Source organism: Trichosurus vulpecula, chromosome 9 (genome assembly GCF_011100635.1).
Source record: "Trichosurus vulpecula isolate mTriVul1 chromosome 9, mTriVul1.pri, whole genome shotgun sequence".
Taxonomy (NCBI): domain Eukaryota; kingdom Metazoa; phylum Chordata; class Mammalia; order Diprotodontia; family Phalangeridae; genus Trichosurus; species Trichosurus vulpecula.
In genome coordinates, this window is record NC_050581.1 from 85306376 (window position 1) to 85334093 (window position 27718).

Genomic DNA, 27718 nt, shown 5'->3' on the forward strand with positions numbered 1-27718 from the left:
CACATTAGTCATGTTGTGAATGAAGGATCAGAACAAAAGGGAAAAACCATGAGAAAGGAAACACAAAAAACAACAATAACAAAAGAGAAAATAGTCTGCTTCGATTTGCATTCAGACTCCATAGTTCTTTCTCTGGATGTGAATATTATTTTCCATCATGAGTCTTTTGGAATTGTCTTAGATAATTGCATTGCTCAGAAGAGCTAAGTCTGACAAAATCTGACCTGCCCTTTTTCTAAGCTGAACTGGTTCCTGCTTGTTCTTCAGTCTGGTGGCCCCCTCCCTTCCAGGGGGATTTCCACATTGGTGCCAGACTTAGTGCAGATAATCAGCTTTAGCCCTTCTGCAGCTCAGAACTCCCAAGCTCAAGTAGCCTCTTCCTCCCAAGTAGCAGAAATTATAGGTGTGCACCTGTAATCCATTGGTTTTGCTGTCTCTGTTCTTTAATAACTCGTCAGTGAAAGGTATTAATGTAAATTGGTAAGTAAGCACCAGAGACGGTTAAGAGACTGGCAAAGAGAGAGACCTTTCTGTTCTGCTCTCTATTTCCACACCCGTTTTCTTTGGTGTTGGTTTAATTCAGAATAAAACTAATTTCTTTTTTAACAAAAAACTAAATAAAGATGAGTTGAATACAGTATGGGGGGGGGCCTTCAACATTTAAGGATTCTCCATTAAAGTTTGAAACATTCTCTGTACTAAACCAGTCTTTCTACTAGTGATAATTCTTTATTTTTACTAAGCCTTATGGAGCCAGATACACTGACACAGGTGAGGCAGGGATACTGGATGATATAAAGCTACATGCTATTGAACACTTCAGGTTCCCTGTAGTTTCTTTCCTGGCAAGACTACTAGACTTGGTTACATGCATATATCCTCCAATAGAATGGAAACTCCTTGAGGGCAGGAACTGTTTGAATTTTCTTTTTGTATCCCCAATACCTAGCACATTGTGTAGGATATATGAAGTGCCTAAAAATGCTCACTAGTTCAACTAGTTGTGACATGGGAAGGGAGAGCCATCTGGAGTAGATGAGGAGCACCAGAAGGTTCAAACATTTCTTCCATATTTATTCTATCAATATTTTGTGAGTTGATAAGCTTGTCTTTGGGAATGCCAGTACCTCCCCGAGAGGATTAAGCTTCCTAGGGCCATTTGTAGTTTTTATCAGTGTGTTCAATATGTAGCTTAGATCAGCTCTGTTTGAATGGAAATTCAAAAAAAAGCTTCCATTTTGAGAAGGAGGTAAGAAGAGAAAGAGGAGATAAGCCAGCATAGGTCACATTCCTTCTCTCACGTAATTGTTCCTCACAACATCTCCCTTCCCATCTTTATTTTGGGCACCTGAGGAGAAATCTGAACCCTGTCTTTTGTGAATCCTGAGTGCCTCTTGTACTCTATTCAACTACTGAAATAATTTTTATGTTGGCCAAGTATTCTTCCTTTTTTTAATAGAAGACAAAAAAGGAGATAAGCTCATATAAAATGCAGGTTGGTGTAGTGAATAGAAAGCCAGCCCTGGAATGGGAGGCTACTTCTAACACATATGGGTCGTGTGTTCCTGAGTAGGTTACTTAACCTTTCAATACTCTGAGACCATGAACTATAGAGAATGTGCCACTTGCATTGGTAGAGGGAGTTTTTGCAACAGGAGCCCCTTATACCATGAAAGTATAGATCTAATAATATAGATGGATGGATGGCTAGATGATAGATAGATAGATAGAATGTCTACTTAGGACTTACAGCAGTTACCCCTGCTGCTGGAATGTGTAGTTTAGTTATAGCATAGAAATTGGAACCAACACTCTCAGATTTTCAAATAAAGTTGGGACTTGAAATATTCAAATGGATAGAAGATGCTCAATGGTAAATATTATTTATAATTGTTTTATAATTTGTCTCAGATATATGAAAACCTTAATTTTCTATTTGTAAATTACAAGGCCGTCGTAACCTGAGATTAATTATGGAATACTTACCTTATGGAAGTTTACGTGACTATCTCCAGAAACATAAGGAAAGGCTGGATCATAAGAAACTTCTGCAATACACATCTCAGATCTGCAAGGTAATATCCTGCTCACCATTTTAATACGTTCATCATATCTGAATTTGTCATTTTTTTTTCAAATACTGACCTCTTATATAAATGTCCTTCTTCAGAAAACCTATACCTTTTTCAGCTTTTATTTCTGAAAGTGAGGTAGCTAAGTGGTATAGCAGATAGAGTGCTGGGCCTTGAGTTAGGAAAAACTAAGTTCAAATCAGACACTTAGTAGCTTACTCATCTTACCCTGGGCAAGTAATGTGACCCCTTGCAACCTCAGTTTCATCATATGTACTATGTAGATAATAATAGCACTTAACTTCCAGGGTGGTTCTGAGGATCAAATTAAATAATTTATATAAAATGCCTTGCAAATCTGAAAAGAATTATTTAAATAACTATAAATGATCCCTTATGATATTTCTTTGGTAGGAGTAGGAATCTTGAAATTTACTGTTGTGTGCATAGCAAAAGTGCTCAAATAGCAAGTCTGCTAGTGTACTCTGGTGAGTTTGGGGGTATCTCTCTACTGCCATCAGTTTGAGCCCCTACCAGCTTTGTTCTCCTTACTAGTAGGTGCCCGAGGTGAGTACCATACCTCAGCTCCTTTTACCCATTTAACAGTAATTAGCTTTTACAAAGAGATATTTACTTAATTCAATGCGAAGTTATACGTGGAAGTTATATGGGATTCCATGCCGTCTTGGGGAGGGGGCGGCGGGGAGAGGGAAGAAAATCTGGAACTCAAAATTATGTAGAACCGAGTGTTGTAAACTAAAAATAAATAATAATAATAATAAAAGAAAAAAAACAAAGGGATATTTACTTAGAAATTTAACAAGAAAAAACAAATATTTTCCCCAACACTTTGAAGATACACTCTTAGTTCAGTCCCTTCCATAACATTGGTTCCTCCAAATTCACATCCATGTGTTTCCTGACTGCCAGATGAGTCTTCTCAGATTCCACTGTCCTGAGACTTAAAAAGGTCTCCTTGCTCCACAGGGCGTCAGTGCTTTCCTGGCCTTGATAGAGAGAAAGTACCAAAGCCTCTCTCCTAACAGTGTTGTGTCTCACTGGATACCATGAGAGAAAACAGAGCAGCAGAAAGGACTGAGACTAATGAGATGGTGGAAGCCAACTAAGGCCTTCTGAATGTCTCTTTAGCCAATCAAAGAGTTTCCCCCATATGATTAGCTTACCAGAACAAGTTACAGAATATCTACATATCCTTCACAGTTTCTCCAGTGTACTTTGCTTCCATGTCATCATGACTCTCCCAGAAACAATCTTCCCTCCAGAGGATACACAGTCCCAGTAACTCTGTGCATGTACCAGGCCCCCAATGCCCCTGTATATTATAACAACTACTCACAGTAGTATTTGGAAGATGTACAAAGTACTTTCCTCACAAGATAAGATAGTACAAACATTATCTCCATTTTAGATGAAGGAACAGAGGTAGTAAAGCAGTGATTTGAACCTTGTTTACCTGATTTTAAGCCCAGCATTCATTGTATCGTACCACTCTGCCGATCCTGTATTAACAGGTTTGGAATGTAATGGAGTTAGATAGAATGGAGATGACCATATATTAACTGCTGTTGTTGTTCAGTTGTTTCAGTCATGTCCAACTCTTTGTAAGCCCATTTGGTGGTTTTTTTGGCAAAGATACTAGAGTAGTTTGCTATTTCCTTCTCCAGCTCATTTTACAGATAAGGAAACTGAAGCAAACAGGATTAAGTGACTTGCCCAGGGGTAAGCATAGCTAGTAAGTGTCTGAGGCCACATTTAAACCCAGGTCTTCCTCACTTCATGCCCAGTGCCCTCCATCCACTGAACCACCTAGCTGCTCTAACTGCAGCAGCTTATTTGTTAATGGTAGAATCACATTACTGCTGTACTTCCTAGGAAGTACTCTTGAAACCTGAGACGGGGAAGATTTAGGGGGCAAAGTCATCAGTAGCGATTTTGTTTACATTTCATTAAATTAGCTAAATGACATATGTTCTTTATCCAAAGGGAATGGAGTATCTTGGTACAAAAAGATATATCCATAGGGATCTGGCCACAAGAAATATTTTAGTGGAAAATGAGAATAGAGTTAAAATTGGAGATTTTGGATTGACAAAAGTCCTGCCACAAGACAAAGAATACTACAAAGTGAAAGAACCTGGTGAAAGCCCCATATTCTGGTAAGTTATATTTTTCAGAGCAGTTAATGTTTAAGAGTGCAAACTTCCATCTTTTGAGAATTTGTCATTTCAATTATTTGTAAAACATTTTACATTTCAACACATTTTGAAGCAAAAATATTTTTCCTTTAAAAAATAATTATATGAGTTCTCTCCTCTCTCGAGAGAATTGGGATGGGCATGTGCAACACAATAGGTACCATGTAGTGTGCGCATTGTCTGATAAGAGTTGCTATTTTAGTTGGTTTTGCTATAATATTTTTCTTTTTACAACAAAGCTTTCAGTAGTGGGATGAGAGAGCAGAGAGGAAGGATTTCGGGGGAAATGACTGGTATTAAAAAAAACAGAAGGGAATGATAAAACTTTTAAAAATAAAGTAATTATTTGAGTGGATGAATGAACGAAAAAGCATTTGTCCAGTGTTTATTATATTCAGAGCACTGTGTCAAGCACTGAGGGTACAAATAGAAAAACAAAATAGACCCTTTTCTCAGAAGCCTCACATTCTTATTGGGGAGACAACATATACAGGAAGTTTCAACTGTCTGACAGAAAGACCCAGTTGTTTTTGCGGGTTCAGTAGCAAGACAAGGTAATGTGTCTTCTTTAATGCTATTTCCAGTGGTAAAACCAAAGCGATTTTTTAAAAAATTATTACTTATTTATTTATTGTTTTTAGTTTTCTGCATTGATTTCCACAGGAGTTTGAATTACACATTTTCTCCCTATTTCTACACTACCCCCCATGCCAAGATGGCATATATTCTGATTGCCCCATTCCCCAGGCAGCTCTCCCTTCTGTCACCCCACTCCCCCCAATCCCCTTTTCCCTTAGTTTCTTGTAGGGCAAGATAGATTTCTATGCCCCATTGCCTGTATACCTTATTTGCTAGTTGCATGCAAAAACTTTTTTTTGAACATCTGCTTTTAAAACTTTGAGTTCCAAATTCTCTTCCCCTCTTCCCTCCCCACCCACACTCCCTAAGAAGGCAAGCAATTCAACATAGGCCACATATGTATCATTATGCAAAACCCTTTCACAATACTCATGTTGTGAAAGACTATATTTTGCTCCTTCCTATCCTATCCCCCTTTACTCAGTTTTTTCCCTTGACCCTGTCCGTTTTCGAAAGTGTTTGCTTTTGATTACCTCCTCCCCCTATCTGCACTCCCTTCTATCATGCCCCCCTTTTTTATCTCCTTCCTCCTTTCCTGTCGGGTAAGATACCAAATTGAGTGTGTATGTTATTCCCTCCTCAGGTCAAATCCGATGAGAGCAAGATTCACTCATTCCCCCTCACCTGCCCCCTCTTCCCTTCCTACGGAACTGCTTTTTCTTGCCACTTTTATGTGAGATAATTTACCCCATTCTATCTCTCCTTCTCTCAATATATTTCTCTCTTATCCCTTAATTTGATTTTATTTTTTTAGATATCATCCCTCCCTTCATATTCAACTCACCCTGTGCCCTCTGTGTGTGTGTGTGTGTATGTATGTATGTATATATGTATATTCCCTTCAGCTACCCTAATACTTAGGTCTCATGAATTATACACATTATCTTTCCATGTAGGAATGTAGAGAAAACAGTTCAACTTTAGTAAGTCCCTTGTGATTTCTCTTTCTTGTTTACCTTTTCATGCCTCTCTTGATTCTTGTGTTTGAAAGTCAAATTTTCTATTCAGCCAGAGTCTTTTCACTGAGAAAGCTTGAAAGTCCTCTATTTTATTGAAAGTCCACATTTTGCCTTGGAGCATGATACTAAGTTTTGCTGGGTAGGTGATTCTCGGTTTTAATCCTAGCTCCATTGACCTCCAGAATATCATATTCCAAGCCTTCCAATTCCTTAATGTAGAAGCTGCTAGATCTGGTGTTATCCTGATTGTGTTTCCACAATACTCAAATTGTTTCTTTTTGGCTGCTTGCAATATTTTCTCCTTGATCTGGGAGCTCTGGAATTTGGCAACAATATTACTAGGAGTTTTCCTTTTAGGATCCTTTTCAGGAGGTGATCCGTGGATTCTTTCAATTTCTGTTTTACCCTCTGGCTCTAGAATATCAGAGCAGTTCTCCTTGATAATTTCTTGAAAGATGATATCTAGGCTCTTTTTTTGATCATGGCTTTCAGGTAGTCCAATAATTTTTAAATTATCTCTCCTGGATCTGTTTTGCAGGTCAGTGGTTTTTCCAATGAAATATTTCACATTGTCTTCCACTTTTTCATTCCTTTGGTTCTGTTTTATAATATCTTGATTTCTCATCAAGTCACTAGCTTCCACTTGCTCCAGTCTAATTTTTAAGGTAGTGGTTTCTTCAGTGGTCTTTTGGACCTCCTTTTCCATTTGGCTAATTCTGCCTTTCAAGACATTCTTCTCCTCATTGGCTTTTTGGAGCTCTTTACCATTTGAGTTAGTCTATTTTTAAGGTGTTATTTTCTTTAGTATTTTTTTGGGTCTTCTTTAGCAAGTCATTGACTTGTTTTTCATGGTTTTCTCACATCACTCTCATTTCTCTTCACAATTTTTCCTCTACTTCTCTAACTTGCTTTTCCAAATCCTTTTTGAGCTCTTCCATGGCCTGAGGCCATGTTTTTCCTGGAGGCTTTTGATATAGGCTTTGACTTTGTTGACTTCTTCTGGCTGTGTGTTTTGGTCTCCTTTGTCACCAAAGAAAGATTCCAGAGTCTGAATCTGAGTCCATTTTCTCTGCCTGGCCACGTTCCCAGCCAACTACTTGACCCTTGAGTTTTTTGTTGGGGTATGATTGCTTGTAGAGTAGACAGTACTTTGTCCCAAGCTTGAGGGGCTGTGCTGTTGTTTTCAGAGCTATTTCTACACAGCAAGCTCTGCCACACCAGCACTCCTCCTCCCCCAAGAATCACCAACCCGGACCATGACTCATATCTAAGCAGGCTCTGCACTCCTGCTCTGACCCGCCACTTACTGCCTCCCACCAGGTGGGCCTGGGGCAGGAAGCAACTGTAGCTGTAACTCTGTAAGCAGCCTCAGAGCTGTACCACCTCCACTGGCCGTTGGGCAGTGGCTGACCACGAAGACCTTTTTCTCTGTCTCCGCAGTTTTTCCCACAGTGGGTTGAGAAGTCTGGTAACTGCCACAGCTCACTGATTCAGGGTGCTGTGGCCTGTTCTGCCTGGCTTCCAGGCTGGTTGGTCCGGGCGCAGCCCACGCTGGGCTCTGCTATGCTCCCAGCTTCGTGCGACAGACCTTACCCAACGACCATCCAGGCTGTTCTGGGCTGTAGCCCTGCTTCCCTCTGCTATTTTGTGGGTTCTGTAGTTCTAGAATTTGTTCAGAGCCATTTTTTTTATTTTTATTTTTAGTTTACAACACACGGTTCTACATAATTTTGAGTTCCAGATTTTCTCCCCTCCCTCCCCAAGACAGCATGGAATCTCATATAACTACCACATATAACTTCGCATTGAATTAATTTATACACTAGTCAAGTTGTGGAGAAGAATTATGACCAATAGAATGAATCATGAGAAAGAAGAAACAGAACCAAAAAAAAAAAAAAAACCAAAAACAAAAGAGAAGAAAAAAAGGCGAGCATGAAGTGTGCCTCAATCTGCATTCAAACTTCATAGTTCTTTCTCTGGATGTAGATAGCATTCTCCATCGTGAGTCCTTTGGAGTTGTCCTTGCACCCTGTGTTGCTGAGAAGAGCAAAGTCTGTCAGGGTTGGTCCTCACGGAATCCATATGTCTGTGGTTGTGTACAATGTTCTCCTGGCTCAGAGCCATTTTTGTAGGTGTTTGGAGGGTTCTGGTAGAGAGCTTCAGGCAAGTCCCTGCTTTCCAGCCTCCATCTTGGCTCTGGCACCCCCCCCCAAACTGATTTTTGAGGTTTATGATGCCAAGGACCATGAATGAAATGAAAAAGCATTTGTTAAGTTCTTAATATGTATGCCAAGAACTGTGCTAAGTAAGCTCTGAGGATACAAATACAAAAGCAAAGGCAGTCAAGGAGTGAACTGAAATCTTAATGAGGGAAACTCCCCATCTAAGGGAGTGGTGGCTAGCTAGGGGACTTGGTTTAAAAGGCTGCTGAGATGATAAATGGGTTTGTGGAAGAGAATAGATAGACACCCCTCTCCAGGAACTGAGGTAGAATTTATTTGATTTGGTTCATGGTTCCAGACCTGGGGAGGGGGTTGGTAGGAGGAGTGAATGATGTGAAGTATTTTTTCCTGAAATATTTTTCTGGAGAAGTGATTATCAGTTGGAAGAATAGATCACCAGGGCACATGATTCTCCAGAGCTTTATCTATGATGAGGATAGCTAGGTGAGAAAGTCTTCAAGGAGATTGCAAATTAACCAAAGAGAAGGGAGTGAGTGCATTCTGTATTTTTTTGCTCAGTCTTTAGCAGCTATGACTGCTGAGGAGTCCAGGGCAGCAACATCTGTAGGAGAAGTTTCTCGATTGTATCTCCATAAGAGTTTTCTTCTCTTTGGATGATGACTGCATGGGTCAGGATGGAAGCTGACCTGGTAGTCTGAGAAGAACTGCTCTTCCTAGGGCTCTTGGGCTTATCTGTCCATAGATGGTAGTCTGTACTTGGTAGTTGTTATTCAGGGTAGCAGAGATATCAGACCTGTTTTCCACAAAAGTTACTCCCATCTCAATGGTGGCTACAAGAGTCAGGCTGGAAGCAAGGCCATAGGAGGCATTTCTATTTCTGGAATTCTTGGACTCAAGGACCTGGGGTGTCTCCAGCATCTTGGGAAAGGTGGTATTGGAAGTGTTTTGACCCACTTGGCACATGCTACTTCCTTTTTCTCTTTCAGGGTAACTTGCTCCTTTACCTAGATGACTCGCTTGACCCGTCAGTGGCAGTGGGCGTGGGGGTTAGGGGTGGGGTTGGTGGTTTTCTACAGGTGCTACTCCTGTGGATAATGGCTGGCAGGGGCCAGGCTCAAAGCATGGCTAGTGGTCTGAGGCCCACTGCCATTCTTGAAGCTCTTGGCCTTAAAGAGCATTCAAAACTGGCACTCAATGTTTTCTGTTGTTGTTGTTTTTTCCTACTGTGCTGTGCCATGACAGAATATTATTCTTATGAATCCATTTGTTGACAGTGAAAGGTAATAACCCTATACTTCTAGATACTTCTCAAATACATTTTAATTCTGTTCCATTCATTCATTTATATCTTATCATGAGGGTTATGCGCCTTCTTAAATTTATTTTTTTAAGTTTTTATTTTCTTACTAGTTTAGTTGTTGGTTTAAGAATAAAAGCCTGAGTTTAATTTTCAAAGTTAGCTTGAATCTTTTAACCTGGGCTTGCATCTGGCCTAGAAGTTACAAAATCCTGTGCCTAAACAGCATAGCTTTCTATTTATCACAGATTTATGAAGTATTCTGAAATTCTTTATAGAGGAAAAAATGATCCTACACACTGTTCAGTTGGTAACAGCATGATGATAACCAAGCTTCCAAGTAAAGAGTTTAAATACCAGATGTGCAAGTTACCATTTTTGTTTCATGGTCTTAAATCCTATTTCTAATCCCAACCATTTGAATTTTGTTGGTTATAAGGTAAAGTAAAAGCAAGTATCAGTAGGTTATGAAAGTTGGTTTATACTAATGGAAAGCTATTCAAAATAGTGGCTTACTAGCATTATTTTCATATATGTTCATTTACACTGTGGAGAAATCTAGAAATCAGGACATACGTAGATGTGGTCATTCATTTGTTTTAGAAGATCTCAAGGTTATATCAACAGAATTACAGAATATTGAAGCTGAGAGACACCTTAGAACCTTTGAGATCAAGCCAAGTGCTTCATTTTATAGCTGGAGAAACTGAAGCACAGAGAGAAGTATCCAGAGTCACACTGAGTAAGAAGCAGGGCCAAAATTCAAGAACATTATTTCTGATTCCAGTTCTACGGGAGAATTAAATTAATTATACAGAAGCCTGAGAAACAATGTGGCAGAGTAGAGAGAAAATGGTCTCAAAATCAGAAAGTTCAAGTCCTATTTCAAACACTGACATCCTGGTTCTGTAACCATAGCAGTGCCTCTCAGTGCCCCTGGTAGCTCTCCAAGGCTCTCCAAAAAGAGCTGCTGATCTACAGTGGTGGAGGGGTGGTCTCACTGGGAGACCCCTGCAATCACAAATCTGGGCCCCCACTACTCCTCCCCAGTGAAATTCTCTAGCAATCCTCCAAGTTTCTTTGTATCAAAGAAGATTACCTTTGCTAATATAGTTATACTAAACTATGTCTTCCTGACTGTTTCTTAATAAAACATCTCTGTATTTAAATTATTCTGTATTGAACTGTTTTTATTTTGGTTTGGTTTTTTTAGCCTGTGTAAAGGTGCTATAACTTTGGAAAATACCCTTCTGTCACATTACAGAGAGCAAGGAGGTTCTTATTTCTTTTTTCCTAAACATTCCTTGCTTGTTCTGTAAAGTGTCATGAAAATTATCTGAACTCTCTACATGCATATTTCCTATTAGGCATTATCTAAACTATCTACCATCATAAAAGGCAAACCTTGGTTAAAATGAGTATTAATGTCATTAGATTCTTGATGAATGTGTGTGTGTGTGCATGCGTCTTTTAGATCCTGTACAGTAAGCCTACCTTATAAACAGATTAATACACATGATTAGGGGGAGGGGGTGTATTAGGAGGGCAGAGTTTATAATCTCAAAGAGGATCATATACATGTCTGAAAGGTTCGGAACCGCCGGATATAAGAAACTCTCAAAGTAGGAGGCAGAAGAATCAAAGCATATATTTAGGCTCCACAGTAACCAACCCATGAACCAGCATCCCCATTTTGACATATTAATGAAAAGTTTCCAGGCCCAATAAGTACGCCTTACAAGAGTAACCAGGAGGCTACAGAGAAGCATGATTGCGTAAAGCAAAATCATGCTTCCCCCTCTATGGTAAAAAGATTACCCACTGGCTTCAAGTCCTTGTTCAGCTTCCTCCCGTAGGTCAGCTCTGCTACTGGCAGCTCCTGCTTCGGCTTTGGCTGTGGCTGTAGCTATAGCAGCCTCTGGCTCCAACGGAAGCTGCTTTTAACCATCCGGCTTCTGTGGGGGTGTAAGGTACGCCGGGGAAAGCACAGGTTCTTTCAATCTGCTTAAGCAAGGGAAGCAAGGTGAAGGGGCCGACAAGCTTACTCCAGTCCAACATACAAACAGCATTCAGTTCAGGGGGAAAAGCCAAACTAGTCAAGGCCACTTGTTGACTAAGTGCTACGGAGCCCATTTTTGGTTGCCAACACAGGGGGGTAAAGGGGCACGAAGAGGACCAGAATGTTAAGAATATGATTGTGCCAGCCTGTTTTACATGTGGTAATTGCACATGAGCAAGGAATTTATAGCAACAGATTAACACAGGTTTTCATTGAATTATATGTGGATTACATTTATTTTATGCTGTCTTTGGCCAGCCATTGGCATGGATAATGAAGAGTTAACATATAAACTTACTTAATCTCTGGTCTTAACTGATTTTTTATGTGATCTAGGTATGCTCCAGAATCACTCACGGAGAGCAAGTTTTCTGTAGCCTCAGATGTGTGGAGTTTTGGAGTAGTTCTATATGAACTTTTCACATATATTGAGAAAAGCAAAAGCCCACCAGCGGTTAGTGTGGTATTCATTTTACTTATTTTTTGTCTAAAGAGGCAACCAAAAAATTGTACTGAAAATAGTTGATTTAATGTCCATAATGTCCAGTATCTTCCTTTGGAGAATCCCCAAAATGGCTCTCTACTCTTTGGTCCCATTATATCTACTTTTTAAAAATAGCAGTAAAGCTAGTTCATAAAGCATTGGTTTTATTCTTTATAAGTATCACATTTGGGAAGCTCATTTCATGTAGGAAATGTTGCAGAAGCAAAACTTTTCCATGTTGGGTGATTGGGAAGTTACTTTGTTATTATTCTAGGCAGTTTGCTTGGTCTGTAGTTGTAGAAATGTAGAAATGTTATCATAGAGATTTGACAGTTCTATCCGAAACATTTATTTTTTCGATGTATAGATAATTTTGATCCTTAACAAAATGTATCATGGAATACTCATTGCACACAGGTGTCTCTCATGCTTGTTCATTGCTTGTTCTCTAATATGTCATGGTACCAAGGCATTATAAATAAAAGTAACAATACAATTTTACGTAAAATTAGCTCTGGAAAGCAATATTACATCGGTGAAATTGGCATTTCATTTCAGGAATTTATGCGTATGATTGGTAATGACAAACAAGGGCAGATGATTGTATTCCATCTAATAGAGCTTTTGAAGAATAATGGAAGGTTGCCAAGACCAGATGGATGTCCTGATGAGGTAATTAAATTATCAGTATTTTATGCATTATCATTAGTTTGTAATAAAAATCTACATTTCCATATGTCCTTTTGCCCAAGGATTTCAGATCAATAAAATTTAATTAGCTGAACTTTCAGATAAAAGTTGGCATAATTACTTATATGACTATGGAGCTGAGGCAAAACTACGTTTAATAATGCATGTCTTCAGTTCCCTAAATTCTCATTCCAGTTAAATGATGGCATTTTTCTGTGTATATGTGGATCTCTGATTTCTTCTCTCTTCTCCAGATTTATTCTATCATGACAGAGTGTTGGAACAATAATGTAAGCTTACGCCCCGCCTTCAGGGACCTTGCTCTTCGGGTGGATCAGATAAGAGATGACATGGGTGGATGAAAGAATGGAACTTCATTTTAGTGCTACAGAATTAAGTTTTGCCCTTCAGGACTATCCTCACACAGTTTGTGGTGGTGAACAGAACAGAAATGCAAATATCTCTTCAGAACTTACAGACACAAATCTCTCATCAAAACTTGCAGACTCCATCAAGTGTGTGTTTTCTCCACAAGGATATATTTGCTCCCATGAAAACATGCCAATGAAACCCATTAATAGGGAATTTTTTTTGTATCAAGATGGTAAAGGTATTCCTGTGTGTGGTCAGTTGATATCACCATTGTTTGCCTTACTTGGCAAAGCAAAAAAGAAAAGGAAGGAAAAAATGAAAAAGACTTCTTTTTTGACCCACTTAAATTTTTGAGAGGTGAAAACATTTAATGCTTTTTTTTTTTTGCAAAGATGCAGAGAATATATTTGTACAGTCTTTTCCACAGTGAATGTATAAAGAACTTGGCCTTTTGTGTAGTATTTTGCACAAAGGTTTACAGTCATTGGTATTGTTTTCTAATTTTTCCAGTGTTGATCCACACATATTAGCTTCATGAACATTAGAACCAAGATAAGATGTTTAGACTTCTTAATAAGCAACTTTCTCTGTGTGCCTGTTCAGCTCTGTCATTGGCCAGCATTATAAACAGGTGTACACTTTTAGCATGTTGTTTCGTGTACTGTAAATGTTTTTCAAGACAAAGGGAACAAGCATATAGTTTTACTTGTACAGGATAACCCTGATCCCATCCCACCCCCTTACAAATACATTTTGAAATGGAACAAGCATACAAAGATAGAGCACAATGTATTTTCTACTTGGTTTTCTTGCAGCAGTTGTGGTAGAAGCATTTATTAAGTAGAATTCCCTTTACATGTATTTTTTTGGTAAGATATGAACAAAAAAGGTGTACTTGAACCTTCTTCACACTGAATAGTAGTCTTATTTTAAGACTTTTTTGAGAATAAGAATATTAATATTTTCATCTCCTGAATTGTTGTATTCCTTTGATTCAGTATCTTCCCTCACTCCTTGGACCATGACACACTTAGACTGAAGGAGTGAAGGAAACAAAGACATAAGTAGCTTTCTATTTCTGAAACTGTATAAACCTGCTCATAGGTTGTGGGATGGGTAGGAAGATAACTGAGAAAAGTTCAATTCTTGGTCAACCTTTTATTTCCTAAATGTATTTGTATTTCTTGAAGAATATATTTAAGGGGTAGTAAAATTTCTTTTTCCAAAATCCAAGATAATTTCCTATCTGTTAGATACTTCATCTTACCCAATTTAAGAGCAAGTTGAAACTAGTGAAAGCAGGTGACTTCAATTCCTAATTTTCAAGTAACAATACAGAATTCAAGGAACATTAGGAATATATATTTTCATTGTGATACATTGAATATGAAACATCTCAAAATATAATTCATATATCTTGCTGTACTTAGAGTATTGAGTTAGATGAAATTTTTAGTTTCACTGCATTTTAGATATTGAATTTTAATAATATTTTGGGCTCATTTGCACAAAGTTTAAAGCACGTATCTTGCCTCAAAATAATAGCACATTCTTAGTAGAACAAGTTGGTTTTTTTTTAAAACTATGCGCCTTTCTTCAAACCAAGTCCTACTATCATTTTCTAAATACTGCTTTGGAGCTGATTGAAATCAGAAACTTAAATGGTGTTTTTTTTTTAAAAATTCATTTATAGAGGAATTAGCCTATACAGTTTTTTTTCCTATTCATTTTTTTTAATTACACGATACCATCATAGCTTCAAAAAAAGTTTTAGCTAGATTATTGAAAGCAGAAGTAATATAAAAGGACAGAATAGTACATTTGTATTAAGATTTATAGTGTATATTTTAGAGAGAGCCGGATATAATTTCTGTTTATTTAATAAAAAAAAAACTCAGGGATGTCTGTATCATAATGCAATTATGAGATCTTCCATGCTGCTAGTTTTCAAGTGAAAGGTAAGCCTTTATTTGTTTTAATACAGTATGCTTGTTTTTGTACCTGGTACTACAACTCAAGTACTAAAGGAGATGATGATTCTTGGAGAGCTATAACATTTTGTTTTATGCTTTTGTTTTTTTTAAGGGTATTAGCTAGGTTTTTTTTAACTTTTATAATGTTTAAATTTTAAGTATTAGATAAAGAAGTGCAATGCAAGCAAACATCCTTCATTGTATTAAGAGACAGATAATTAACCAACCTACTGAAAAACTCCAAGTTTTTTTATTGAGGATTTGTATTGTGGTGGATTTTTTTTTATTCTGACCATGCATAGAAATTACAACTTCTCAAAACATTTAACTGTTCAGTGGTTGTACACAAGAAACAGGTAAGTGACCACTGCTCTAGTTCGTGCCAAACATAATCTCCTCAAATGAAGGCCCTTCAGGAAGTAAGGTCAGAGGTCTTGTTAGGATTTTCAAAATTTCTGTAAATACTCCAGTTTACTTCTTTGCTTTTTACAGTCTTTGCATTAATGGAGAAAAAAATTTCTTTCCTCAGTTGCCATTTGCTTTGGGAGCGTCACTTTTTCCATGTTATTATATATACTACCAAAAGTACTATGATTTGCTGTAGAAAAGTGTACTTTCCCTCCATGTACATGACCAGCTGCTATGAAGTTACATGAAACCTTTATCACAGCTACAGATTTTCTAATGCTCCAAAATTATTTAAACAGTCATTTTCATAATACATTGTTCATTACAAAACCCTATAATTGCATGTTTGTGCCCCCCATAAAGTACCATTTTGAAATCTGTTTATTAATTAGTGCAGTTTGTTTTCTCAAAAATTAATCTTCCACACATTCTCCAAAGCTGCAACCACCATTCATGTAGTAAGTGATGTAGATGTAAGTTTCCACTGCATGAAAGTGGGGAAACTCATTGATTTAGGTATTAGCAAATCATAGTCATTAATAAGGGAAACTCACCTGCTGGTTTAGGTATAGATAGTTCACAATATCTATTAAATGCTTCCGTAGCTCTCTGATGCCAATCACTGTACTATCCTCCTGAGCATCGCTGTACCCAACCTAGTCCAAACTATTAAAATGATTTTTTAAAATGAAGGCCTCCTCTTGTTTTTCAGGGTAGGTTTATAAAATTCTCATATTACCCTTAATTCATTGTGTTGGAATATCCTTTGCCAAATAAGTGTGTTTATGTATGATAAATATGAAAAATCAGGTGTTAAGTCTTAAAATATGTCTTTGTTTACACCCATGTTTCTAATTTCACAAAGAACTCTGGATCTGGTGTCCAAAAACTGCATTCACATCTGAACTCTGGGGCTTGGTTCACCTTCAGCTATTCACTTCAATCTCTCTAGACCTTGTTTTTCACACATCATAGAAGGAGGGGGTTGAATTACATAATCTCCAAGGCCTCCTTCTGCTCTAAATCTGTGGTCTTCTGATCCACATTTGCCTTATTAGAGTAATTAAGCTTATTAGTTATTGAGTTTGCACCAGATGGCTCTCTGTGTCTGGGGATAACTTTTAAACTATGGTTTCTTCTTTTTTTAATCACTGAATAATCTTGATTAGGGTAACAGACTTAAAACTCAACGGGACGCTAAAGATTACCTCATCTAACACTCCCATTTTACAGATGAGGAAACTCAGAGCTAGAGAGGCTAAATGTCTCATCAGATGTCATCCAGGTAGAAAGTAGCAGAACTGAAGTTCAAATGAGAATGCTCTAGAAGACTCCAAATCAAGGGCTCATTTAGCCACACCAAAGGGCTTCGCTAAAATTGTGAGGATTGTTAACAAGGTATTCTTGTGTTTTAAAAGGCCTATCAGAGCAAAGTGTTAGAAAATCCATTTTGAGCATTATTGCAACAAATCTTTTTTTTTTTAAATGAGAGCAATGAATTAGAGGCTCTAAAACAGGGTAACTTGACGTCAGGTCTGCAGACTGCACAAGTAGGTGTCAGAGAATCCATAACTTGGGTGGGGAAAAAAATTGAATCTTTATTTCACTTACCTCCAACCGAAATTTGACATTGCCTTCAATTATTATTTTTTTAAAAAATATATTCTGGCTTTAGATTACCAAAAGATCCATGGCACAAAAAAAGGTGAAGAACTCTTCCCTTTCAAACTCTAAAATTCTATGATCCTGTAAATATTGCTCTGTATTAGAGTATATGTAAAAGGAAGAGAATTAGATGATAAGCAGGATGCCCATGGTTACAGTTAGCTAAAATGACCAGGTATTTATTGTCTTTAGAGACAAGCCCTCCCCTGCCCCCTTCCATTTTTACATGCTCAGACCTTTGGAATTCATTCCTTATGTTTCTTAGTCTCTATTGTCATTGGTCTATACCTTCTAGAGTAATGACAATTATAATTATAGCAGCTGATATTTATGTAGCACTATGTATGCCAGTCATTGTGCTGTGTGCTTTAAAATATCTCATCTGAAACAACAACCCTGGAAAAAGGAGGTGTTAATCATCTCCATTTTATAGATGAGGAAACTAAGGCAGATTTGCCCAGAGTCACACAAATATTACCCTCTAGAACCCTTTCGTTTGAGTTCTGTCATTAATAAACTCTTCACTGCAAAGCCAATTAACTCTCCCTGTGTCCTTTGCAACCTGGAGAGAACCATTGGGAGGGTGGTAAAAAAGAAAAGTTATCCTGATGAGTTCTCCATTTGCCACACGCTGGTGCTTTGATTCCCTCTTCCCTTTTAGATAGATGATACCAGCTTAGAGCTGCATAGTTAGCTTCATGAAGTTCAGTGTGACAGAAATCAAGTCAGCCCAACAGTGAGGCAGGGTGGATTCCATGGAACAGTAGTGTTTCCAAGCTGAGGTGCTGCTCTAGGAATGGAGTGAGAAAATAGAGTACTGGGACAGAGGGCCAATGAGCGATGTGTGCTAGCTTCATCAGCCTGTTAAAAAGTTTTGGGATCCAGTATTTTCTGTCACTAAAATGGGGTAGTGGTGAAGATTAAGTACTTTTCAGTGGTGTGTGTGTGTGTGTGTGTGTGTGTGTGTCCAACCAAGTCCAAGTCACCCAGCTCTCAACCATGGTTCCAAGAAATTGTAGCATACACAGCAGCCATGCTCCCCCATCTCAGCAGATGGGCTAACCCAGGTTGAGGGTAATAGACCTCAAACCTGTTGGTGAATTAGGGTCATGTCTACTCCAAACATATGAAGACTTCCGCCAGCAGAATGGGAGATCGAGAACAATTAGTTTCAATGGCCATGAAAGTAACTGAAGCGGGCATTGTGGAGCACTTAGAGCTTGCTCAGACATCAAAGATGCCAAAGACATCCACTGGATCCTGGGCCATCACCAGTCATCCTGACTTTTGTCTTATTGCTAGATTTAGATGACTCTAGAAGAGAGAATGAGGCTTACAACTGTGCGCGTCTCTGCCTCACTTAAATCCCATTCATTTGCAAGGCAAGACATCACCCAATGATGTCATTGGTCTTCTTCCAAAATGAAGGACAGACAACAATTTTAGGAGTAGAACCTATTTTTATGCATAGCCTATGTTTATGATTCTTTGATGTGGTTAAAAAAAACTGCATGCAATTATGGCTACAAGGAAAAGTTGAGTGAACATATATCCTAATTTGGGTAAGAGGGAGTTTTTAGTTTTATAGAAAAAAAAATTTTTAATGCAACTTTTCTTTATCCACATCTTATTCCTTCAGTCTATATCTGCAATTCTCTTAATACTGAAATGGCAGCCAAAGTCACATTTGCTTTCTAATTGCATTGGGGAAGTAACGGGAAGTGGCTGTACCAAAGCAGCTACTTCCCACTACACCTTGGCAAGGATTGACGTGCTGTTCTCAAGTTTGAGGATAAAGAACATAAGCCAACAGAATAAGATGAGTCTTAACAACTTGGAAACAAAAATATCCTAGATAGCCTCTGTAAGGACCAAGGGAGCAGATGCTAATGGTATAATAACTTAGGAAATGATAAAATTTCTGATGAAGAAATCAAAACAATTTTAGTCATTAAAAAAGGGTTCTAAATCATTCATTAAAGAAATGCAAACTAAACATTGAGGTATCATTTTGCACCTATCTGGCTAAAACAATTGAAGGGGAAAGTAACAAATGTTGGAGGGGATGTGGAAAAACTGGGACACTAATTCACTGTTGTTGGAACTGAACTGATCCCACCATCTTGCAGAGCAATCTAGAATTATGCCCCAAAAGTTATTAAACTGCCTATATCCTTTGGTCCAGCAACACTACCACTAGGTCTGTTGCCACAGATGATTAGAGAAAAAGAGAAAAAAAAACCCTATACATTCTGAAATATTTATAGCAGCTCTCCTTGTGGTGGCAAAGAACTGGACATTGTAGGGATGCCCATCAATTGAGGAATGGCTGAACAAGCTGTGGTATATGATTGTGATGGAAGGCTACTGTACTGTAAGAAATGATGGGCTCCTTGATTTTAGAAAAACAAGGATACGCTTGCACGAAATAAGGAAGGGTGAAATAAGCAGAACCAAAAGGATTTTGTATACAGTAATAGCAATATTGTTTTAAGAAAAACTTTGAGCAATGAAGTAATTTTGACTATTATAAATACACAAATTAACTACAGAGAGCATATGAAGATATCAGCATCCAGAGAAAAAACTGATAAAAAGAAGTATATATAGAATGATTTTATATACACGCACACATGTATATATACTTATGTAAGTGTATATTTGTGTGTATATACACACACATATTTGTGTCTGATGATGGCCATTTCTAGTGTGATGGAAGGGAAGGGAAAAGGGGGAAAAATTTACATGATAAATTTTATATATCTAAAAGGAATAGCAAGCTGTACATAATAGATTTGTAATTTCATGTGCAATCATCTTTTGTATTTTATTATAGAATTATATTTTATATATACAATATATTTTATTATAGAAATGCTTGTTTTATTTCATAAGTTAAAAATAAAATAAAAAATTTGAAGACAGGAAATAAAAGAAAGGGGAAAAAATGTTCAGTTCTGAATCATTCCCAACCCCTGTGTCCTTATCCTTGAGTAGGAGAGGCAGACTAGACTTCTGAACTGGAAAACTACTACTCAGCCAGGTCCTACTCCCTGTGGGCTTCCAGACTGGGACACAGCTGGGCTGGGGAGGGGGAAGGGTGCTGCAGTCCAGACTGGGCCAAACCACTTTCCAGTGTCTCTTCTCAATAGACATCCCAACTAGAAATGGGGTCATGACATCACCAGACTTGCTCTACTACATAGCAACAGAAGTTGAAGGCTGTTTTGATAAACCACAGACCTTGAACCATTCATCATCACACCTCCTGTTATTCTTCCTAGATTCATTTACCAGTGGTTATCACACTCTCCTATCCCTGGCTGCAAAATAGCTCCCATGCTCAACCACAGCTATCTACTCATTCCTATCTAGATCAACCTCACCACCCCCACCCATGTCCTATGCCAAATGTCCCCCATCTCTTTTACTGCGCCCTCTAGAACACCTGCTCCATAATTAATTTATCATCTTAAAATCTCCTCGCATCGTTTGGTGCAAACACCTGACTTTTTCCTGAAGGTGCTGCTTTCCTTACCACTCTTTCCAGTACTGGTTACTTTTTCATCCATTAATACCCCTGACTTGTTGGTCATGGTGGAGTTGGAATACTCTTTACTTCTCATTACCACTTCTAGACTCTGCCTTTACCTTCTTTACCCAGCGCCATCACCAACTTTTAGGTTCATTAAATTCCAATTTATCACCACCTTTTCCTACTTCTCTCTTCTCCGAGTTTTCGTGACTCCACTTTCTTTGTTCTCCTGGCTATATGTCCATTCCTCAGTCTCCTCTGCTGGTTCTTCATCAATATCATGACCACTAACTGTAGGTGTCCCCCAAAGATCTGTCATTCTTCCCTTTTCTCACTACACTCTCACTTTGTGATCTCATCGACTTCAATGAGCTTATCATCTTTTTCTTTTTTTTCTCTTTTTTTCCAGGTGTTTCTCATATTTAATTATATATCTCAATTGCTTGTTTAGACATTTCTAACTTGTCCCACAGGTATCCCCAATTCTACATGTCCAAAACAGATCTCATCATTTTTTCTCAAACTTTTCTTTGAAATTTTCATATTTCTATCAAGGGTACCGCCATCCTCCCAGGTTCACAGTCTCAATGCCATCCTCAAACCTTCATTCTTATACATCCCACAGATCCAATCTGTTGCCTATTTTATAATTTCTACCTTTGCAATATGTCTTCTATGGGTCTTTTTTCTTTTCATGTTGCCCTAGTTCAAGCTCTCATCACCTTAGAAACTACTGCAGTAGTTTCTAATGGATCTCCTTCCCTCCAGACCCTCCCCAATACAATCTATCCCTCAATTAAGCTGTACTTCACTAAGTCTGAGCCCATTCTCCCCAAGGAGAGTAGAAGTTGGGGAGGGGAGGGTGTAAGGGAGACTGTGACCCCAAAGGAATGGAGGTAACACATAATTCTGTTCAGCTATGTCTTTGAAGCAAATATCTCTTTATAAAAGATAATTGATATTTATTGAGTGAAGTGAGATGCTAGTTACTGGTGGCTAGCAATGGGAGGTACCACACTAGAATGAAGTCTTAAGCTGTTAACCTAAGAGAAAAGACACTTCAGCCCCTTAGGATTACCTACACATATACCCAGAACCTTGAAAGGGAGATGGAGCTAATCGTCCTCTGGAGAATTGAGGCTAGAATAGTTGATAAACTATTAAATCTTATTGTTGTCGTCATAGACAATCCTGAATATGAAGACCTCTTAGGAGATTAATTTGATTCTGATACTATTTTATTAGCTAGAGTATGCCCAAATCATCACAGAACAACCAATCATTGACCCAGAAATCAAATAATTTTTTAAAGGGTAAATACCTTTCTCAAGGGCAGCTAGGTGGCACAGTGGGATTAGAATGCCAGGTCTATAATCAGGAAGACCCAAATTCAAGTCCAGTCTCAGACATGTACTAACTGTGTTACCCTGGGCAAGTCACTTAACCTGTTTGCCTCAGTTTCCTCATCTGTAAAATGAGCTGGAGAAGGAAATGGCAAACTACTCCAGTATCTCTGCCAAGAAAACCCTAAAAAGGGATCATAAAGAGTTGGACATGACTAAAACAACTAACCAAGAACAAAATGCCTTTCCCAGTGTAACACAATGTTTTTCAACAAAAATTCTGAATAGTATATTTGAATGCTAAAAGTAATGATTAGATGAACTATGCAATCATTATAACAGCAACTGAATCTTGGTACAATTGAATGTGCCTTTTTAATGGGAGATTTTTAAAAGTTGAGATGCATCATTATTTTTATGTCTTTACCAGTTTTCATAACAGCCTAAATATCACTATTTCCAATAATCATATTCATAAGTATTCATAAGGCTATAACCACCTCCTCTCAAAAAAATACCACTTATTTCAATATAAGGAATTTTAATGATATTTATTTAACATATTATATATTTTTGTTCTTGGTCATAAGGATGTAATAAGAAAGTTCTTTTCAGTATTCAAACCCTTTTAAAAGGCAAATCATGTTGCTATACAATTATTTAAAAATCAGCCCCATATTTATTCAAACTGAATAAAGGAAAGTAATTAATAGGTAATGCTAAATAAAGGCTATATTTGTTGTTTTTCCAGAATATTCAAGCAACTCTCTAATGTTTTCAGCTGTCTTCAAACTCAGCAACTGAAATTTTAATTTATTTCTAGGGAATTCAGTAATGCGGGTCCATAATAGAGGTCCATAAAGAGGAATTTCACTCTAGGGTTTTTCCCACCTGCTGCTTATTAGCATAGGTACTATAGCCTAAGCAAGTAAATGCAAAGATCCAATTTTTATATCTCAAGGAAAGAAATAGTGATTAAAATGTTTCTTTTATTTTTCCCTTCGTGGGAGGAAACATCACAATGCTGAAGAATTTTTTTAAAAACTAATCGCAACATTGAGAGCTCAGCTCTGGTACACACCACTGTACAACATTGAGCTGATGAAACCATTCAGTTTTTCAGTATTCCTCTGTTGTCCTACACCCAAGGAAAGGCGTTTGACTCCCAATGGCCAATAGCTTCTATTTCACCCTTATTCTTCTGATCATCTTCTGGGGTCTCATATATATGCCCCCTTAATCCTTTTTATATGGAATCATATTACTCATAGTCATCATAGAAGCTAAAGAAATCCTTCAGTGATTGAGAGGACCCAAACCAGCTATCATTTATTCTCTAGACTTTGCCTCCATGGCTTAGCTGCCTTCCCCCTCTGCCTCTGTGGCCCCTTTTTCACATTTATGCCTCTCCACCTCATCCCTACAGGTTGGCTCCTCATGTACTCCACATTTTTTCCACGCTTTTGTACTCTCTTTTAATGTCACTTTCCTCCCTTTAGAATATAATCTTCTTGAGGACTGGAACCGTCTTCTTTCAATTTCTTTTTGTATCCCCAGTGCTTACCACAGTGTCTAGCACATAAGCACTTAAGAAATGCTTATTGATTGGTTTATCGATTATTGCATAATAGGTAACATTTCCCTTGGAAACCAACTCTGATAGTAATTTTAAATTCTCTGCTTCTGGAGATTTAAAGAGGATTGTTAGAAAACACACAGGAGGTACTGGAGGTCTGGACTCCAGCCTCTAACAGGTTTACTCTTGATCTGGTCAGACAGGAAAACAGCTTCAAAGGGGTTAATAATAAGCTTTACTCTAGTCTAGTTTTCTCTAACACAGTATTGCTGATAATGAAGGCACCACAAACTCCTACAACATTCCCTAATCACCCTTCTCGCAGGGGCTGGCAAGAAGCAGGGGGCAACTACCCCTAGGTCTCGATGGGGTCAATCGAGACAGGCACAACTTGAGCATCCCCTAAATCCCCTCAAGTCTCAGTGGGGGCCAGTTGAGGCAAACACAGATTTCCCACCCCCGGCCTCGATGGGGGCCCATCAAGGCACACAGCATTCCAGCTTGTGCCTTCAACCATAAAGGTTCCCCAATTCACTAACCAATGCCCACCTGTTTAGGACATCAGACAAAGAAGGCATATTGCCAGCAATAGCCTCACAAGTTTACATCACCTCATCCCTATATCTCACTGAACAGTAGCAGCGGATGTTTACAATTTCAGCACACATGTTTAGATTATTCATCATTATATAATGCTGCTCAGATGTGGTGGAGATGTTTTGAACCATGAGCCTAAGAACTCATAGTTAATACCTGGGAAACAGAGATTGTTATGGCTATGGATCTTGGGAAACTGAACCCTAAGAGATAATAACAAAAATCCACCTTACACACACTAAAATCCACCTTACACTAAAATTCATCTTACTGACAAGGACCTATTAAGGAAAGAAAAACACTATCATTTTGCAGAAATTTAGAGCAAAAAATGGCAGTGCATACTTTTGGGTTGTTCTTTTTTGAAAGACGCTTAAACAAAGCTATCTTGAAATTTAAAACAAAATATGGCTAAGCTATTTGAAATCCATTAATTAGGATTTTATAGAAACCTAGTCATCAATAACTTCTGAAAGAGAAAAATCCTTTTCTTCTTTCAAGGTCCAGCTCACCCTCCCTCAATGTCTCCAACTTAAAGTGACCTGTGCCTGCTCAAATTTTGCTAGGCCATTTAGGAACTTTGTTTTGTCCCTACCACATTTTTACCTCATATCATACTTCCTCCCAAATTAGAAACTCCCTCAGGTTAAGATTGTGACATTGTTCATCCTTGTGCACTCAGCACAGAGCAGAGTGACTATTAGGTAGTAGATGTTTAATAAAAGTTTGTTGTGAAACCAAGTATATGTATTTATAAAAAGCATTTTGTAATTATAACAGTTTACAAGTAATTATTTATATTTCTTAATTTAGATCCTTTGCAAGATCCTCCTCTCTGGCTTCTACTCTTCTTACCTCCAATATCATTTGGATAATTAAGCTCTCTTTAAATAGTCAAAGAATTAAATTTGAAAACTAGTGATGAAGAAAACAAAAAAAAATACAAAGACTGTAGATTCTAAAATAGGAAAGATTTTATTAAAAGCAAGTTTATTTAAATCATGCTTAAATACCCATTTCTATAAGTACACATATTGTTAAGTATCATAACTGTAGAGCTAGAAGAGCTTAAGAAGAGCTTCAAGTCCAATCTCATCCAATATCCTCATTTTACAAACAAACGAAGCCTACAGGTTTAAAGAATTTGCCCAAAAACCACCTAGGTAGTAATTGGCAGAGCTGGGATTTGAACCCAAGTCTTCTGATTCCAAATAAGGTTTTCTTTCCACTTTTGTCCAATTTGTAGAAAGGAGTCCTTGTTAAATAGATAAAACTGTAACCAGTGACTTAAAGGCTATATGTATAAAACTTTCCTCATTGGTGAAGATTGATTATTGAGTGCTTCATGGATAAGGGGTAAAGTTGCTAAGAACTGGAGAGATGAGAGATCCTGGTCTTTTGGCTTCAAGCTTTGAAAGAGAAGACATACCATTCTGGATTTGGATCCGCTTCAGATCCCTGCAGGGAGAGACAGAATCTGGGAAGAAACTGACATGTAGAGGAGCCGGTACCTTCATTAAGTTCTTACATCCAGCCTGCAACACTGGGATCTTTAGGGAATTTCCCCATAGATTAGAACTGGGATTCTTTCTGTCCTGGTTGAGCTGTTATCTCACTCCCAATGAGGGAACTCATTCACTGTGTATTGTTTGACATATATTCTCCTAAGTATGCTTTCTCTGATTTCTATTTGCTATCGGTTTGGATAATGGATTTATTTGTTATTGGCTATATGTGTTCATTGTGCAACTGGTATTTGGTAGGAAAAGGGGCTAGGTCATGGTTAGATAACTTGGGATATTCTTTCCCCATTAATGGGTCGAAATCAGGAGTTTAGATCAAGTGCAGCTTGAACCTAAAAAATTATTTTTCCTAGACTGATAGCATTTAAGAGACCAAGTGGATATAATTCTAGCCTGGTACCCCCTCCCTCTGAAGAGACCAAAATAACAAATATCTGGCCCCAACCTCTTGCTTCCCCCTCCTAGCAGAAATCATTCTACTTTGGTGAAGAGTCTTCTCCTGAGAGATGGAGTTTCTAGAGATACCTATTATTGCTTTCCTACTAGCCACATCTAGACAGACCCATGTAGATACATGTCAAAGAGGGCAAAAGAGTGCACTACATGTGCCTTATACACAATTCTGACTGTGACTTATTTGTAAAATTTTAAGTTGTATGAATAAAGCATCCCTTTTAAATTATTGAAAGGCAGCTTTGGAGGCAGGAAAACTGGGGTTCAAATATTCCCTCTGATAACATATTAGCTGTATGACCCTGAGCAGGTCTCTTAAACCCTGTCAGTACATCCAGGCAGCAACCCAAGACTGTAAATAAATGATCTGCATGGGTGAAGGGAATCTCTACAAGGGAGCTCTTCACATCAATGAAATCACAGATCTAGATCCCATTCCATTATGCTATATTTCATCTTTTTCTTGTTATTTCATTCAGATAGAGATTTCTGAGGAAATTCCACTACTAATGTAGTTTAGTACCTCTGCAACTTAGAAAGCTATAATTTTAACATTACATTATAAGGTCATATATCTAGATCTGGATATCATATTTCTACATCTGCGGGATTACATAGGTTTTGTTTTTTATTCCCTACCCCCTGAAAAAAAAAAAGCACTGTCATTTTAAAAAATCCAACTTTGATGTTTATTTAACCCAATCATCACATGGGAAAAGAGTTCAAAGAATGTTTAAAGGCTAAATTATTGTTGTATTTATGGAGCTACTGAAATATGTACATAACTTTGTAAATGGTAAAATTAACATGAACAGCTAATCATTTCCCTGGAGATGTAATTGGCCTAAATGTAGAATCATTTTGGTTTGACCAAAGATGACTGACTTATCATCTAGACAAAGTATCTAGAAGCCCATACAGACCTGGATCAGAATCTACACAGGGCTACTTCCTCAGGGACCCCAGCAATGCTCTCCCCTTCTCTAGGACTCAGTATCCTTGTCTGTGTCAAGGGAGGGTTGGGGCAGCTGGTCTCTAAGGGCCCCTCTGGTTCTGCCCAGGTCCTCTTCTGGCCACTTTGGGGGCAGGATTGGGAGCCTGGTTGGGGCAGAGGCAGGCTTCTCGACTCTGCACTCCTGCTGTCTCACTTATGTCACGCGATTGCCTTGACATTTGCCTGCTGGCCTCGAGCTCCCCAACTGCTTCCACTAGAGGGAAAACAGGTCAGGCTTTTTTCAAATAACTGTCTTCTTGATCTTTCTTCCTTGACTTTCTCCACACTTCTTTATTAAGCTTACTTGAAACTCCAGATTATCAAAAATGCCTACATTCTCCTTATTAGCTATAATTAGATAAATGCTTAAAATATTCTTCAATCCTGTACTATAGCTAGTAAAGGGAAGGAAGTCAAGGAAGAAAAAGGAGGAAATGGAGAGAGAAAAAGGAGAGAGATAGACGACCAGCTATAGAAAGTAAAAGAGAGAAATATACAGAATTAGAAACGTGAAGGGGCTGGAGGTGGGGAAATGGAAGGAAGATTCCAAGGTGTTGGTTATTATTGAAGTACAGATCCAGAGAAACAGTTTTACAAATGACGAGTTCCTCAGACTAGCCCATCAAAGTCTATTTAATTCCTGTTGTAGCCAAAATAACTGTATTTCTGCAGGA

At 38.1% G+C, this 27718-nt stretch overlaps 1 protein-coding gene across 1 annotated transcript in view; it reads left to right on the plus strand.

The window, feature by feature from the left end:
• JAK2 (Janus kinase 2) overlaps positions 1-16047 on the plus strand; it is a 156007-nt gene extending 139960 nt beyond the window's left edge. Inside the window, exons 21-25 of the mRNA XM_036739659.1 lie at positions 1951-2075; positions 4077-4249; positions 11765-11882; positions 12471-12584; positions 12857-16047. Coding sequence (XP_036595554.1) covers positions 1951-2075; positions 4077-4249; positions 11765-11882; positions 12471-12584; positions 12857-12964 — 638 coding nt within the window. The 3' untranslated portion in view covers positions 12965-16047. The remainder of the gene's footprint in view (positions 1-1950; positions 2076-4076; positions 4250-11764; positions 11883-12470; positions 12585-12856) is intronic.
• Positions 16048-27718: the final 11671 nt, after the last annotated feature.